Source organism: Carassius auratus, chromosome 42 (genome assembly GCF_003368295.1).
Source record: "Carassius auratus strain Wakin chromosome 42, ASM336829v1, whole genome shotgun sequence".
Lineage (NCBI taxonomy): Eukaryota > Metazoa > Chordata > Actinopteri > Cypriniformes > Cyprinidae > Carassius > Carassius auratus.
Window position 1 is genome coordinate 9,493,346 of NC_039284.1, and position 17,777 is coordinate 9,511,122.

The following is a 17,777-nucleotide window of genomic DNA, read 5'->3' on the forward strand; positions in this document are numbered from 1 at the left end:
ACCTAGTAACAGAGGCTGGAGCCATTGATAGCTGACTAATGCAGCAATTAATACAGTTATTAGAGGGTGAGAGAGCGAGATTAAGCGTGTGTGAATTACCTCTGTGAGTCTCTGTGCATCTCTCAACCGTGATCGGCAGCAGCGACTCTACTAAAATCGAAACTGCAAGTTTATCTGCTTCAAGAACTCGATTATGAGAAATGACATGTAGCAATTGAAGTTATTGATCTATTATTCTGTGTGAGTGTCTGTGTGTTTGTGTCCGTACTGTATATGTGTGCCTTTGTAAGGTAGAGAGAGTGGGAGAATTAGGGTATGCTTTCTATACATAATAAAACATACTTTTGTGGCAAAAACATGCAAATAATTTGGTGTTTTTATATTGTTGTATACTATAATTACTTGGTTTGTGTTGTGGGTTTTGGTTGTTTTGCTTTTGTAGTTTGTAAAGACCTTTGAAATAACTGAAATCATTTGGCGAAGTAATATGGACATATAATGCTGTCAAGCCCTGCCCAGAACTACTATAAATAATTGCACAACTTAGAACATTCATCAACCAACCAGATTCAAGCATTCAACAGGCCCATTGTGTGTGTGTGTGTAGATATAGATATATATATATCTAACACACACACATATATGATTCCCTGGCCAAAAATTCTGATGGATGGATGTGGGCCAAGCGAGACCAAGCAAAATCTGCTTTCATTGGCATCTCTGTTCTTGAGATACAGGAGGCTACACTGGTGCATTATCAAGCCATCAATACTTCATCCCATTTATCTTATCAAGTGGAAACAGCCTAGAATTTTTGTGGAAATGATGAGTGAGATCTTAAGAACACTTCCACCTCTGTAGCACTAAAGGGATTTTTTTTTATTCTGTGCTTATGCTCAGAGTAAATAACATTTGATTGTCTTATGCAAAAGCTTTCTGCTTTCCGTATGAGAGCTATTAAGGTGAGTGCTTAAGTACAGTATTAAAATTTGTTGTGTTGCGCTATGTACATCTATACCTGACCACTTTCCTGAAGTATTTTTTCAATTCTTTTTCCCATTAGGACTTTAAAAATAATTCTTTATTAAAGAGTTATAAGCTATTCACCAAACAAAATACCAGCTACGAGGTAAATCATAACATTACAAGCTTTGATCTGAAGTAAAACAAGTATACGAATAAAAGACAGAATGACCCCATGTACTCAGTGGATTACATGAGCGAAATAACTAGTTTTAAAGATCATATTTTACATTTATTGTTAAATATTGAAGTATTTTGAGAGTGTGGGGAAACTATTAAATCTTTCAAAGTGTTTCATAAGAGTGGGTGGGTGCTAAAGTTGATATGGGTGGAGATTTTTCACAGAATCATGGGTAATGATGTTTCCTTCCAATATTCCCCCAGTTAAAAGTTATTATTTAAAAAATATGGTTAAATAACAGGCTGATGGCTTCACCAAAAGCATTTACCATTGATCAATGACCTTGTAGTTCACAGTACTGTCTTTAACGGTTTATAAGAAATAGTTATCAGTTCCCCTGGGGAGAAAATGAATGGCATTTTTACATCCAGAGCATTACTATTGCACTCTACAAGACTTTGACAACCAATTTGCTCACAATTGTGCCACATTTCCATATAAAATGAGAACAGCACCTGCATAACCTGGTGTGACAGTAAGTGTTTTTCGGTAGCTAGTACTAAACCTTAACCACTTCACCAAACCACTTCAGCATTGACTCAAATGATTCTCAGCACAAGATACCTGAAATGCAGACCAAAGTTTCTTCCCTCATCCTGCCACAAGTGCAGAACAGCACCTGCCTTAAATACTCGTACCACCATCAGCAGAAGCGTATCTTCCTCATTCCCCATCCCCCTGTTGCCTAGCAGCCAAGGCAGAGCGGTGATGTCCTCACAGGCACTTCCTGTAAACACTCTCTGTGAAAACAGCCCACTTCAGCATCAGAAAATGGAAGTGTCTCATAGTCGAGACTTCCAAAAATAGCCCCCTCTGAAAAACTGTAAAAAGGAAAGACGTAGGCAGAGAGTAAAGGACGATTTTTTTTCTCTCTCTATCTCTCTCTCTCTCCCGACCTTCTCATTTATGGAGTACCACACCGTGAAGTCATCTTTCATTCAGCAGCAGGAGAGGAAAATTTGCTTCATCTATCCGTCCTGACTTCTCATTCCATTACAGTCAGAGTAGACTCGCGAATGCATCTCAGAAAAGCACTTTGTGGCCAGGCCTATATAATATAAATGGGGGTAAATGTATCTGACCCTTTCAGCACCGCTTCTGTTAGACCTTCTCTAAACGAAATATGGCTAATTTAATGTGCATTTAGAGGGTTGGTGTTTGTGATGCCTTGGATATTAGCGCTGAGCATCACAAAAGCACTTATCGTGGCTGCAGCAGCAGTCGGCACTTCAGATTGACAGCGGTTAAAAGCTTTGCACTGGTTGCATAGGTGTATTAAAGTGTGGGCTTTCTCTAATAGCAGCTATTCTGGGTTTTTCAGCTCTGCGGCAGGCGTCATGACCACAGCTAGGTACCGTCCCACCTGGGATTTGGCCCTGGACCCGCTAGTGTCCTGTAAACTGTGTCTGGGAGAGTTTCCCTTGGAGCAAATGACCACCATCACCCAGTGCCAATGTGTCTTCTGCACTCTGGTGAGTAACATCGAAACATGGATTTCAGGGGTCAAAAACAGGTTCAAGAAATGATTGATTAACAATATTAATAATTATTATAAATTAAGAATTATTTGTAATTTTATGTTATCAAAGTTAAGTAACATAAATAATGAATAAAGAGATAAAGTTATATATACAAGCTGAAAAAAAAAGTAATTGAGTGATTCCAATAAAAATTTAAAATAATTTGTGCTTTATTTTATTAAATTTCTTTACCTTATTTTAAGAATGAAGGATAATCCTCTGGATTATTTCATTCTTTTATTGCTGTCTTTAGTTTTCACTGTTTTAGGTACAGAACAGCTACAAATAAATAAGTGGGATCCTTACATAAGCTTCAGACATAAAAAAAAAAAAAAAACCATATCTATATTTAAGTCGAGATCACAGCTATAGACAGATTCTCTACAGGCCAGCTGAGTTGTTTTTTTTTGGGGGGGGGGTTTGCAATGTGATTCACAGTCCATTGATAAATATTTGAGGCTTCTTCTGCAGTTTCCCTTTGCTGTGTTCTTACACTGATCTGAGGCCAGTTTTATTTATGTCTTGAGGTTACAAGCAACATTTGGGGAAAGGGAATCTTCTGAAGTAGGGTAAAGGGAAATCACCTCCTCGTCTGACTCTTAGAGGCCTTGTCTTGGTTGTGTGTGAGCTCACTAAAGACAAAACTGCCTTTGTGTCTTAAGCGAAGAATGTTTATGGAAACAACTCCCTCAGAATTGTCCTTGGCGAGCTTTCCTAAAAGCTCAAATCCATTTAGTTTATTGGTCTGTTTGGATCGAAATGTTATTTGTCTGATATTTTAATTTAATTTAATTTAATTTTTTTGTATTTTATGTTTAGAGAGAGAGTGGGAAAGAGAAAAACATTTACCTCTTTTTCTCTCCTGAAGCATAAAAAAACCTCAGCCTATTAAAACAGTGTGTTCACAAATTGCTAACACTGAAGGATAATTAGTCTTGGACAAGTGACTGCGTCTTCGTTAAATTGAGATGTTACACATCGTAATTGTTTTGAGGAAGTTAACAGTTCATTACTAGTGGTTAAGTGCTTCTGTACTCACACTCGCACAGACATATTGAGCAATTTAAACAGGTCGTTAAAAGCTGAATTTGCTTACCCATAATATATTTTTTTGACATTTTCTTTTTATTAACGGATTTTTAATGTCTTTTTATTAGTGCCTGAAGCATTATGTGGAACTTCTCATCAAGGAGGGCTTCGAAACAGCCATCAGCTGTCCAGACTCAGCCTGTCCAAAACGTGGACATTTACAAGAAAATGAGGTAATGTCAACATACACTACTGTTCATAAGAGTAGGTCGTGATTTGTGGGTACAATTATGTTTTTTTTTTTTTTTTTTTTAGAAATCATTAAATTTATTCAGGAAGGAAGCATTAACTGCACTAGTCAAAAGTGAAAAAAAAGAAGTAAAACCGGTCTACATTGTTATATTTCTAATCAAATAAACACTGTTCTTTTCAACTTTCTGTTCATCAAACAATAATGAAAAAAAACCATTTGTGGATATTAAGTAACACAACTGTTGTCAACATTGACGATAATAATAATAATAATAAATGATTCTTGAGCATTAAATTAACATAGAATGATTTTTAAGGATCACGTGACACTGAAGACTCAGCTTTGCCACAGGAATAAATGACATTTTAAAATATAATAATATTTAACAAAACTACTATTTTACTCTTATTTTAGGTCAAATAAATACAGCCTTGATGAGCATAAGAGACTTTTAATACATTTAAAACGTTTTTTTCTTACTGCTCCCAAATGTTAAATGGTAGTCTACATAATCATGAATTTTGTATACATTTTACTTAATTTTTTTAAAGCAGCATTCATGGCAGGGACTTTATAGTTTTAGCACCAGGGTTCTCAACAAATCAGTTTTAGGAGGCCTTGAAGATGTAAAATACAAATTATAAGAACTAAAATACATTAAAAAATACAGAGCTTATGATCTGTTAAACATTTTATGCTGTAGTTATGCTAATCAGTTTTTTTTTTCAACAAACCCTGCTTTAGTCACAGCCTCTGAAAAAAAAAAAAAAAAAACACACATTATAAAAAACAAATACATTACTTTCCAAATAAAAATCTAAAAACGTATCCGTATCTCATCAAGAGGAGATTAAAACCATTTTAGTATAAATTGGATGCTGAAACCTCTCCTGTCGGACTCTCCCCTCGTTGGCTTGCACCACAAAATCCTTCCATGTATGAGGTCAGTCGGAGGGCAGGGTTCCTCCTCTGCGCTGCAGGCTCATTGTGAGGATGGCTGGCTCGTTCCGTTTCAAAGCAGCTAAACCAGATGAGTCAGTCCCAGATGAGCCACTAAAGTGTCTTTTGGCTATCCTTAAAAACTGAAGCATGTCATTTCTGCACCGCTAGCATCACCAAACTCAACTGCAAAAATTCACTAAGCATATTCCTGCTGTGTTGTTTGATCTTGAGACAGTGATTAGATTGAACACCATATTTAATGTTGGCTGTGTGTTTATCCAGATCAAATTGAAATGCTAAGTGCGAAACGAAGAGTGCTTTCGGATCCGGCAGACCACATTGTTTCATAATTGATTGTTCTCTCTGTTTCTCTCTCAGATTGAATGCATGGTGGCCGCAGAGATAATGCAGAGGTACAGGAAGCTGCAGTTTGAGAAGGGTAAGTGGAAAGCAGATGTCTGTTCATCAGGGGGGCAATTAGTATCAGAAAGCAGCAGATGAGGCACGTGTGTGTTTGTTGATGGTGAGCTCCATGCTTACTGTCAAATTGACCGGCACAGGTGTACATGTGAGGATGAAAGGGATGTGAGTGGACTTGTTTATGTCCAGCTGACCTCATGCTGGCACACAATGGAGGCTTTTACCTGTGCTCTCTGCATTTTTAACAATGAGACCTGATTTAACACCTGCCGACACCTGATTTAACTCTGCTTCATTGTGTTAACTGTTTTTTTTTTTGTTGTTGTTTTTTTTTTTTTTTTATCATTTGCGTGAAAGAAAAACCAAATGCCAGATTAAAACCTGCTTTGTCCACATGAACACCGAAGTTTCAAAACTAATGCTGACACAACCATACCACACTCCTGACATTCAGTTTTGAATCTTAAAACATATTCTAACCATCTTTTTTTTTTTTTTCTTGAGCATGTGCGAAACTTCTGATTCATTAGCCAGTATAGGTAAATAACTAGAAGAATAACATAAGGACACAAAACACTAGATATAGCTAAAAACCAGTGTGATGATTATTCCAATAATACATTGAAATAATACAAGTAACAAATACCAGCTTGCAATATCAAGAAGCATAACTGACATTCAAGCTAGAAATGGCCATACCTGCTCTTCTGTTAAAAATAAGATGGTGGAAATTGTGTTTCAGAAGAGTGATTAATGATTGTTTTCAAACAGGTTTCTAAAACACTCCCCCAGACAGCAAATAGCTCCGCCCCAAACTTATACCATTGGTTGAGCCAGCCATGTCAAGCTGGTCAGGATGACGTCAGGATAAATGGCAATATTTTGATAGATCCACAGTGGTATATACCTCAGTGAATCTATTATATTAATTTGCCTATTTAAATTCATATTCTAGTGATAAAACTACTCCAACTGTTTCACCGTTTGTATAACTCAGCTTTTTAGTATTTCTCACAGCATGTCATGGGGGAAAAATACACTTATCATTTTATAAATAATACTGTTTTTGTGTCACGGAATGTAGCTTTAAGAGTTTTGGGAGATGCTCCAGGGCGTCAGCGGCCATTCAGCACCCATGAACCCGCTGAGAGCAGCCTTAACTTGGCCAGTTCTTCTGAAATTTTGTAACCCAAGGTAAACTTTGAACAGTGTTAAAACCCAGGATCACAATAATCTATGGTTAAAAATTATCCTTGGCTAACAATTTAGAAGTGCAAGAGGCCCATCTTTTTGGCTAGCTTTGGCAGTGCAATTTCTTGGCTACATTATCCAGAATTTAAAGCTTTTAAGCCCTCTGTCAAAATTACAAATGTCAAACTCAGGGTGGACTTAACCTGGGATTTAAAAAGAATTAAGTGAAGTTAAAATGAAGAGTCTTTGTGTTCCATCCCTGTATCTGAATCGGTCCGTGTACTGACCTCAAATGCCTTACATTTTTAACAAATGTAGCTTCAAGTCAGAAATCTGCAAGATTAAAAACTTAGAGTAAATTAAACCCGTGTTAATTGGATACGCTTGCATGCATGTTCCCTTAAACAGAAAAGACCAGAGGCTCTGTACCATATGAATCTTCTTTCATTATTTCCATCAGTAGGGGATCCCAGACTCTAGACTCTGATAGTCTCCAGTAGTTTTTCACCACAGGATACTTTTGCTTGAGATATACTCTCTGTTCACCCCCTTCCAGGTCATTCCATTGCTTTTGAAAAGGGAGAAAAAATACATGTAGTTACGAGGTCCCATGCTGTGATCCTCCCTTTCTGTGTCTCTTTGGTTTGAATTCAAGGTTTTCATGCTTTCGTATGAGAACCATTCCAGCAACATCATCATAAATGAGAGACTTGCAGAGAGCGAGTGAGAGAGAGAGAATTAAAATGCGTTCATTAGCCAATCAGTGTTCCAGAAAACTGGAGCGGAATGGTGGCTATAACATAACCACACTCCCAGAAACTGAGCCAAGAGCCATGCGTGGACAGCCGTGTCAGATGGAGAGGACGAGCGGGAGTGTGTTCGGTTTGTGAGATCCTCACCGTGCACTCGGGGACCGATGAAAATGCATGCCTTCCTGACTCAACAAGACAGCTAAAAATGGCAGTCAGCGGATATTATAAAAGGCCACTTTCTAACGTAATTACCCCCAACCGCACATTACATACATAACCGAACTTAGCCATATATCACTAACAAAGCTTTTATGCATTCGTCTGGCAGAAGAACCTGTAAAACCATTATGAAACGTATAATTATGTCTCTAATTTCTTATTGAATTGGCATCATTCAAAGCTATATATAGAGACCAGAATATCATAGGGACATAGGGGTTGGCTCTTCTGATGCAAACCCAGGTCACCTGGCAACCACCAAGAACAACCTAGAAACAATGGCTGCTTCTCAATCGGCTGCCTAGCTCCCAAGCTCGTGAATCAGTATATCGTGTACATGAATCTGGGAAACGCTAAAGACCCTGGCTTGCTACACATTGGGACAGTGATTACTCAGTTTTCAGCGACGTGACTTATACGTACACTATCAATGTACATTCTTATAGAATGTCAACGCCAAGACCTCATGCAGCTTTTTGTTTTAATGAAATCTAATGTATCTACTGAAATTATGCACAGCTATGATTGGTAATAGCTCTGGTATCTTGTTCCTGAGGGGCTTATGAGGCCATAGCTGCTCTTTCCTATCACCCCTCCGTCTCTAGTAAGCAGCCTAAAATACACTTGCGGAAACCACGTCTGATCTCTCATCTCTCACCCCCTGCAGAAGTGTTGCTGGACCCGAGCCGGACCTGGTGCCCGTCCTCCACGTGCCAGGCCGTGTGCAAGCTGAAGGAGTCTGACACGGCGCTTCCACAGTTGGTGCGGTGCAGCGTTTGCACACTCGAGTTCTGCTCTGTCTGCAAGGCCAGCTGGCACCCGGACCAAGACTGCCAAGAGAACCTTCCCATCACCACATTTCTACCTGGAGAGAGCAGGTACTGCGGCCAGTTAAAATTCTAACCCGTTTGCTTTAAAGCAAAATCAGTTGTATTGATTCACTTGTATTATAAATACAAAGGATGAGTTAATAATAATCATCTTTTGACTTCCATTTTGCCACAGTAGTTGTTGATTGAGCTTTTCTTGTATTGAACATGGAATATTCCTTTAAATCTTTCTCCTCCTCATTCATCAGCAGCTGCGCTTCGGTGTAGTTTTGTTTCTTTGATGTACATTTAAACGCTCCCATCCTCCCGACTGGTCCTTATGTGGATCCAGCTGTCACGATGAGGCATGTTCCGTCTAATGATGTTCAATGTTGATAAGTCCACATGAGATTTGAAATGAATTACTGTAATCCGTCTGTGTTTTTTCTGCACTATTGAACGTACTCATCATTCAGTCTTAACAATGGATCTTCTGCTTCTGGTTGTTGAAGAGCGCTTTTCTCTTTGCTCAGTAAGCCAGAGATTCATGCACAGGTGTTATCTGACATTCCTGTCACATGCACACTTTATTCAAAACCAAAAGCATCGTTGAGCAGAGTTTCTGATCCTTGATCTTTGGTCATACAGGAATTGAACAGTCTCCCCTGCTCTGAAGTGAATTGCTTCAATAATGCACACTAGTGATAATACTGCAGAGAGCCTTTTAATTTTATATCATTTCATGTTTGAGATTGAGCCTAAACTCCAAAGTATATCTCAGCGTGAAATAAACCGTTTTTAGACAGCATGAAATCAAATTAGACTCCATCTACTCTTTAAACGGGCTGTTGGTTCCTTAAGGAACTGTGAGCTGACCAGACTCTTAAAAAAGTTCAAGTATTTAAATATATTAAATAGTTTTATAAAACATTTTTAAATTCAATTTTGAAATAATAAAGCAAAAAAAGCACGGTTCAACTATGAATATTTTTGGCTGACCCAGACTAGCCAGTGACATTTTTACTTGCTCTACTAACATTTTCACTTTTTAATGAAATGTTTAGCTTTCTTTTCTATTCATTAATTTATCCATTAAAAAAAAATAAAAAATCCACACAAAAATTAAATTTCCAACAAACTGGAAATTATACAGCACTTTTTAGTGAAAAATAATGGCATGCAATTCAAAACATCACTGACAAACATTACTCAAATAATACATTCTTCAGGATCATTGGGTCATTTTTGTGTTAGCCAGCTGGATAACATTATCTGGATGACAAATCAACAGAATTTGCATCAACATTGTACAATAGATCACAGTGCTTAAAAATGGATGAACAAGATCAGTAAATGTAAAACTTTCATTGGCAACTGGCCTAAAACTCTCTCACATTGGCCTCAGGCCAGCAGCCATCCTTACTGTTGAGCCCTGCTATGGCTGTGTGGGCAGAGAACAAATATCAATAATGTCTTACCTTATTAGAGTTCATAAGCTCACTTAACCCTAAAGGATTTCCTGCTGAATATCTCCCCCACCCCCCTCCAAAAAAAATAAAGGTTTACATTTAAATGCATTTCACATGCCATATAATGTTGTCCTCAATGTATATCCATTAATATATAACCATAACTCCAGTGTTCAGTGTCACATGATCTTTCAGAAATCATTCTAATATTCTCATTTGGTGTTCAAGAAATGAGTTTAATAGTGCTTAATATTTTATCATGTTGCTTAATGTTTTTTTGTGGATTGAGGTTTCTATGATAAATGGAATGTTCAAAAAAACAGCATTTATTTCAAATATTTTTTAAAATAACAATATAAATGTTTTTAATGACACCTTTTAATCAATTTAAGGTGTCCTTGAATCAATGTCTTTCAAAAAAATAAACCAAATCATACTGACCCCAAACTTTTGAACAGCAGTGTATATATAATCAGAAATAATCATATTGCTAGTATTCTCATGATCACTAATACTACTGTACTTTACCAGACTGCAGTGTTGCAGTACTGAGTCAGACTCTGTTTAACAGGCCGTGAGAAGCTTGCTGCACAGTGCCACTTCCCTCAGATCAATAGATTGGGAACTGTCCTGGAAATGAATGGGCTTGTACCTGTCAGCTCGGTCCCTGTGGGTCAGCCTCTCCATTACCACTGAACACTGTCCCTGGCGCACAACTCTTTAGTACATATACAAGAGAAGGACCTGTCTGGGTGGGGAAAATGAGTGCACTATATGATGGGTACCAGTGTTTTGTCTTGCACCCCACAACCCAAAACAAGAAAAGGGTTAATTTAACTCTTACTATTACTTATTTTTTCCCAGTTCGTTCTTTAAGGCTGACGATGACGACGCCCCCATCAAACGCTGTCCCAAATGTAAAGTCTATATAGAAAGAGACGAGGGCTGTGCCCAGATGATGTGTAAGAACTGCAAGCATGCTTTCTGCTGGTACTGCCTGGAGTCTCTGGACGTAAGTGCTCAATAACTCAGCTTAACACTAGTAACATCGTGCTGTTATCTTACTGTGTTTTTTATGGTCAAGTGGCTGCTGCATGTTAGTCCTTCAATCAAGGCCGTGAATGCAATCAGTGTCCTTCACACAGCTGTTGCGAACACCCACGTAAATAATGACCGGCCTCTGGTAACGTTGTGTGTTTGACAGGACGACTTCCTCCTGATCCATTATGACAAAGGACCCTGCCGGAACAAGTTAGGCCACTCCAGAGCCTCCATGATCTGGCACAGAACGCAGGTGGGCGCTCACGGGAAGGAGCACACGTTTTCTTCCCCCTTTTTTCTCCTCTGAGATCAGAATGAATGCACGTGTGCCTACACGTGACGGAGTCACAGGCATCCATTCAGACAGTGTTTATTCAGGAAGTGAGTGGATGTCTGTTCTCGAGCAAGTGATGCCTGCTGTTTCACAGCAGATTATAATGCAAGATGGTCACTTTGGCACAAAGACACTAAAATTATTCATCAAATGATGCAGAAGAGGAGTATAACCAGACATATATTTAGAAGAGCAATTCAGACTCGGGTACTCCCTCCTCTCTTTGGGTTTCATTTCTTAGACTAAATAATAATAGGAGAATATTACATTGAAAAAGGCTAATTTTATGAAAGTATACTAATAACGCCAACTTCGTCCTTGAATGAAAGACAGTTTTCAACAGTTTTCAACATAAGGCTCATTAGACCCACTGTCCATTATGTATTTCTTAATAGCTTTGAAATAATAAATTTTCTTATGGTTCAGAGATCAGCACAAATAGCGTTGGGAAAAGCCTCGAAGCGATTTCATTAGGAACTGAGAGAAACATGGGGTTTGAAACAGTCCTCCAAAACTTTGCTTTGCAAATTGGGAACTTCGCTCCTAATTTTCTTTCTTGAAACAGAATGAATATACTATGTAATATTATTTCTGTGTGAAGATAAATATACATCATGGTGCCATTTGTAATGGTGTAACCTAAAATTGGATTTAAATAATAATAATTATAAAAAACATGTATCAGTTTTTTTTTTTCAGTATTAAATTACTATTATTTTTTTTTTGCATTTATAATAATGACAGTTTTAAGGGGAAATTTGCTTAATTATTATGAAATGTAGATGTAAAAAAATCTAAAATAACCTTAACTGTCAATTTTCTTTTATGCAAAATGTTTTTTTTATTTTAATTTTGAGGTGTAATTCTAAATCCCTTATTCATCTTTTGAACTGTCAGAAAGATTCTTCACACACTCATCATTTCATATAATGAACATAATATCATAAAGGTGAGATGGCCGTGAAACTGTGAGGAGCTTTCAGTACTTTTGCACAAAGACATCTGTTGCTCTGCAGGGAGGAGTGAGTCATATTAAGCTTCATAAGAGCGCACAAGATTTACATTTTATAAATCCCCAGCCAAGAAGCATCAGAAATTAGATTCTTTATGAATTAGTAAAGATGGAGCTGGTGGGCTCAGCCGGTCCCGGGTTTGCCAACACTCTTCATTATGCTGCTCTGCCATTCTCTGCTCTGAGGAAGAGAGAAATAAATTGAGGGCAATTTACATAGAAACAGAAATAGTGTGCAACACTGAACTTTGTCCCATGATAAATGGGTGTAATTGTCTTCCTCGGAATGTTGAGAAGATTCTGCTTGGAGATAGAGGTCAGTTGTATCCTATTCCCTGTTCAGAAATTGTTTTACATGGTGCTCTGCCCTACAGTCATGTGGAGTATGTGGAATTTTGTTGGCCCATGATCGTGACCGCTTTTAAATATATAGTTCATGCATGAAATGAACTCGGTCTCTGTTCCGGTTTGTAAAAGTGATCAGTTGTTAGGATCTGATGCCCCTATGTGGTGGAGGATGATGCTACATCAAAAATGTGTTTGTTTGGGTCTTTTTGCCCAATTTTTTTTTTTATTCGTATCTTTTCTCACTTTTATTGATAGCATAGTAGAACTAAAAACATGCACACTTTTCCAGCTTGCAAAAAAAATCTACATTTATTCTGCAACGTAAAATGTATTTTGATTCAAAATGTTTCTGAATAAATGTTTTTTGCAAGTGGGATTTTTGGTGTCAGTTATTCTATAGGCGTGCAGGGTTCACAGTTTATTGATTGACAGCAGAGTAGAAAGAGTGCAGAAAAATGATGGGGAGAAGAAGGGGTAGCAAAATTAGGAAACGGATGTGTTCATATATAGCTTTGCTTTCCCCGAAAAAAAACAAAAAAAAAAGATTATCGTGAATCATTTTCACATTGTTTCAAAACAACGACAGTTCATATGATCATATCAATGACAAAGTGTCAATCAAAAAAATAAACTATTAATTTAGCTAACAATATTTAAAAATTCAATTCAAGATCAAAAATAAATATTCTTTATTTAAAATATATTGGCATGTCCTGATATGGTAATAAAGAAAAACACATTAAAATAATCTAAAATCTTGCCTTTTTATTACGTCTGTTGATATTTTTTTAAGAAGAAAAAACTGCTTCAAATTGTCTTAAAATATCAGATAATTTGACCTTTTAAGGTGAGACTAGCACTAGCACTGGTGCAATTTCCTAAAAGCTTCTTATACTTCATATAATATGATTAAAAAATATTTTATTTCCAAGTTATATTTGTTTAAAAAGAAAGTATAGATTTAATATTTGAAAAATATATTAATTTTTTTTTTTTTTTATCTTAAGATTGAGATACACTCAGATGTTTTTAATGTGTAAAGAAATGTACATTTACATTAATGTACATTTTTACTTGATGGTTAAGCCACATGGCATTAAACTTGTCTTATATAAAGGTTTTTTCAAAGCCAATATGAATACAGTGAAGAATACAAGTACAAGATAACTTGGTACATGTCCTGTAGTGTGTGTTGTTGTTGTTGTTTGTTTTTTTTTATTTTTTTATCTTATATCTGATTGACACTCATATGTTGTCTTCGTCTCCTTCTCCACAGGTTGTTGGTATCTTCGCCGGTTTCGGCCTCCTCTTACTGGTGGCTTCTCCGTTCCTGCTGCTCGCTACACCATTCGTGCTGTGCTGTAAGTGCAAGTGCAGTAAAGGTGACGATGACCCTTTACCCACCTAACAGCCCGGCGTGAGCAGTCCCTGTACCAGGAATTCCGGTCATCTCCTTTAATTGTTTTTCTTTTCCTCCTCCGCCTTCGAGCTCTTCATCAACTGGTGGGACTTGCGCATTTGAAGCCACAACACGAGCCATCTCACGCCACGGTTACTGTCACAGCTGACAGTAGGCTCCATCCTGCCAGGGACTAAAGGAGACTTCATAAGCCTGCTGCTTGCTAAGGTGGAGGATTCGAGAGGTGGGGGTTCCCTCCGCAGTAACAAAAGGGATGTTACTGAAGGAGCACAGCGCTGCTCCATCCGGGCGCTTGTTTGTTTGGTGAATGTTTCTCATATGTGGCTGTTCAGGAGGGTTCTGTTCTAATAGAACATATATTCAATGTGTTTATGTCTGTTTCTGTGTGCATAGTAGCATTTCAGTCACACAGCATATTCTTTATTAAATGTTTTGCACAGATACGGGGCTTTTTTGTCACTTTAAATGCTCTAAAGTCAGTAGATTTCAGTTTGGGGTCAAATGTACAGCTAAAATGCTACTTTAAATGTTTATTTACAGCTAAATTTAGCCTTTTTTTAATAGCATGTTTGTATTTTCATGTCAAGTTATTGTCTTTCTGTCTGAAACTATTGACAACCCTAGTTTAATTTGGCAGATATTTTGGCTGTTGATGTCATCAGATGATATTTACCATTGAAATTTCGCTCAGTGCACTTAAAGCAACATTATGCAAATTTTTCTGCGTTCAAAATATGCTAAATGTATATAATGAGCGAGTACATCATAAATTAATCTACCAAACCGCCTTTTTGTCTTATCTCACATCACTGCGGTTAATTTATAATAAGTGATTATTTGTGGACTATTGTAGCCTGGTCGGATCGTCACCGCTGCGGAGTAACACATACCTACGCGAATCGCCTTAGACATAAACTTGGAGAAGTAGCTCCGGTTCGAATGTTCTTCCGCGGGATGCGTGCAGTTCTGTTTATTAACCGCTAGAGCGCCAAAATGTTCATAGTGTTGCTTTAAGTGTAATTTTTTGCCTTCAGATTGAGTCACTGACCTCCCTGCATTTAAAGCATAAATATGATTCCAAAGTAGGGCTGTTCTGTGAGTTGCAATGCCAAATATTGAGCTACTGAAAGTGTCACTCAAACGATACTTTAACCTTATCTGAACACCCAATGCTTAAACCAGAACTGTCAAAATACAGAAACCAACTAAAACATTTTTTAACCTGTCTTTAATTACATTTTGTTTATTTCTATTTTAATTTTCCAGTGAAATGTGACGTCTGCTCATCTTGTAAATTTTGTCAAATAGTTTGAAACTTGCATACATTTTTTATAACAAAAACATTTTGACATTTTGGAACAGTCCTTAATTCTGGCTGGGATTGTACGCAGATTTCAAGACTGTTTGGCTTAACATATTTACAAGTCTAGCACTGTTTCTATGCAAGTTCAAATAACTTGAAGATTAAAAAATATATAGTTTCTGCTGTCTTGAACTGAATGGTTGCAATGGGCAAGTTAGTGTAACTTAGTTAAAAAAAGGAAAAAAATCTCAACTTATGTTCAAAACTGAGTTGATCAGTTTCTGAAAAGCCATTACAATTTCAACATTTAAATGATCTCTTTCATTTAATAGACTGATTTTAAAATCGAGGTATGTTACTGAATGTCAACATTTTGCCTGCACCACCTGAACTAGCAAGCATATGTTCAAAAACTATTGTGCCATCATAAGTAACTCAGAAATATTAAGATCAAAGCACCTGCCATATGTGTAGCTGGATCATATGTAGCTCGTAAGGTTCCTTTAAAATCTTTTTCCCTGATCTACTGTTTTTTTTTCTGTTATTGCTGTGTAATGGAAATGTTCCATATCGGAGGTTGATGTGACAAAACGAATATTGTTGGGTTTTTTCTTTTTCTTTTGTAATACAGTATTTCTTTGCCCTTTTGAAACTCACAGTATACATAAAGTTGATTTCTGGTGAATATTTGATGTTCGTCACTTCCATACTTTGGTAGCATTATCCCGTTTCAGCCTTAACGTATTTGAGTGCCTCACTGGTTTTCTCTCCTGTAGCCGAGGGCTTGATTTTATTTTATTTGTACATTGTACATGAAATGGCCGTGATAAATAGTATAGTAATAACATCTCAGAATTGATTTTGCTTCATTATTTTCTGATTATGACAAGCATGATAGATTAAATGAAAGCACAGCATCATTGTCAGTTATGAATAGCACACAAGTTACTCGATCAAGCTGAATCTAATTGTACTCGCATTATTCTACAACATTTGGCCATTTCATGTAGAATAATATAAAGTAATGCTTATATATACATGTATATATTGACAATCATGCCAAGCAGGTTCTAAGACCGTGGGTAAATGTATGGCCTGTATAAATTCAGTTGATTGCGTTTCATTTATGATGTATGTATGTATATTTTGTTGTAATACTCTTTCTTGTTATTTTTTCATTGTGTACAGTGTTTATGAAATATTAGTTGTACAATGTAATCGTTTGCTTAATTCAGGGTTATTGAATTTGCACTTTGGCTGTTCATGCGGTCAAGGGCTGTTTTTGTTGTCTTTGTTTGAGTTGCGTCCCGAACACCATTTGTTCCTACATCGAATTAGAAATAATAATTGTGGCTTTACATGTAAACTGGGAAATACTCCTTGATGTATACTATAGATCTAGCAAAGCAGCCAAAAACTGTATTGTTCCTGTTTGTGGGAATTTGCTTGTTGCACAAAACAGCCTTTGCAGATGCGTTTTTATATTTTCAGATTAAACTCCTGTAAGCTCTTATAGTTTGGAGGTAGAGCAAGAATTTGGAAAGAGTGTCTTGTTTTTCCTTTTTCTCAACAGTGGTCTGTTTGCATTGAGGTCCGTCTTTCACTCTTGACATTTGCCTGTTCCAAATATTAACATTTATTTTATGTTTTGACTTATACCACTTTGGATTTGTATGCACCTTGGCAGTGGCCCTTTGCCCTTGCTCTCTAAACTGATTTAGCCTCCCACTCTTCCTTGGATGGCCTTCTAATGTATCATTTGTTTTTGATACGTCATAAAGAGAATGTTTTATTCTTTGAGAATCACAGCCAAATTCCACTTGTACATTTGGATGTAAAATTGCGTGCATGTGAAGTCTTGAGGATAATTGTTATTTAATTTTTTTGTGTATTCGTTTATATTGTCTGTGCCACTAATACTGGGATATTAAAATGTATGTATTAATGTTCATTGCGTTTTTTCCCCCGTGTTATTTTGGTTATGTCTGCATTTTGGCTCCATTGTCAAGGAAACTGTTTAATAGACCACTGTTGAAAAAGATATCATTAAAAAATGTGGATTCATAAAGGTTGTATTAAGTAATTTCATGACGTGCTGAAAAATTAAATAATGTTTGCCAAATATAGCGAAGTAAAATACTCTCTAATCATTTTTTTTTACTTTGTAACTTCAGATAATTATGAACATTTATTTTTGTTTAAAATTATATATATATATATATATATATATATGTGTGTGTGTGTGTATGTATATGTATAAAGTATATCTTTACTTTTTTACTTTTAAAGTATATCTTTATGCCTACTGTAATTCTCACAGATTAAAAAACTTTTTGCATTGTTTTTATTGCAATAAATAACAAATATTGTATCTTATATCAAAAATTTAATTCTATGATTAATGTTATTTTATAGCTAAATTCTGAATCCATAAGCGTATGTAAAGACAAAACCTTAGGTCTCTGTATTAAAAAAATATTTCGTTTTTAACTATTCCCCATCATTAGATTC

General features: G+C 36.6%; 1 protein-coding gene across 2 annotated transcripts in view; it reads left to right on the forward strand.

Annotated features, from left to right (window-relative positions):
* LOC113060578 (probable E3 ubiquitin-protein ligase RNF144A-A) overlaps window positions 1-15,168 on the forward strand; it is a 31,213-nt gene extending 16,045 nt beyond the window's left edge. For both annotated transcript variants that reach the window (XM_026229599.1, XM_026229600.1), the window contains exons 2-8: window positions 2,526-2,676; window positions 3,882-3,986; window positions 5,327-5,387; window positions 8,198-8,408; window positions 10,673-10,820; window positions 11,013-11,102; window positions 13,820-15,168. In XM_026229599.1, the coding sequence (XP_026085384.1) occupies window positions 2,542-2,676; window positions 3,882-3,986; window positions 5,327-5,387; window positions 8,198-8,408; window positions 10,673-10,820; window positions 11,013-11,102; window positions 13,820-13,951 (882 nt within the window). In that variant the 5' untranslated portion in view covers window positions 2,526-2,541 and the 3' untranslated portion in view covers window positions 13,952-15,168. The remainder of the gene's footprint in view (window positions 1-2,525; window positions 2,677-3,881; window positions 3,987-5,326; window positions 5,388-8,197; window positions 8,409-10,672; window positions 10,821-11,012; window positions 11,103-13,819) is intronic.
* Window positions 15,169-17,777: the final 2,609 nt, after the last annotated feature.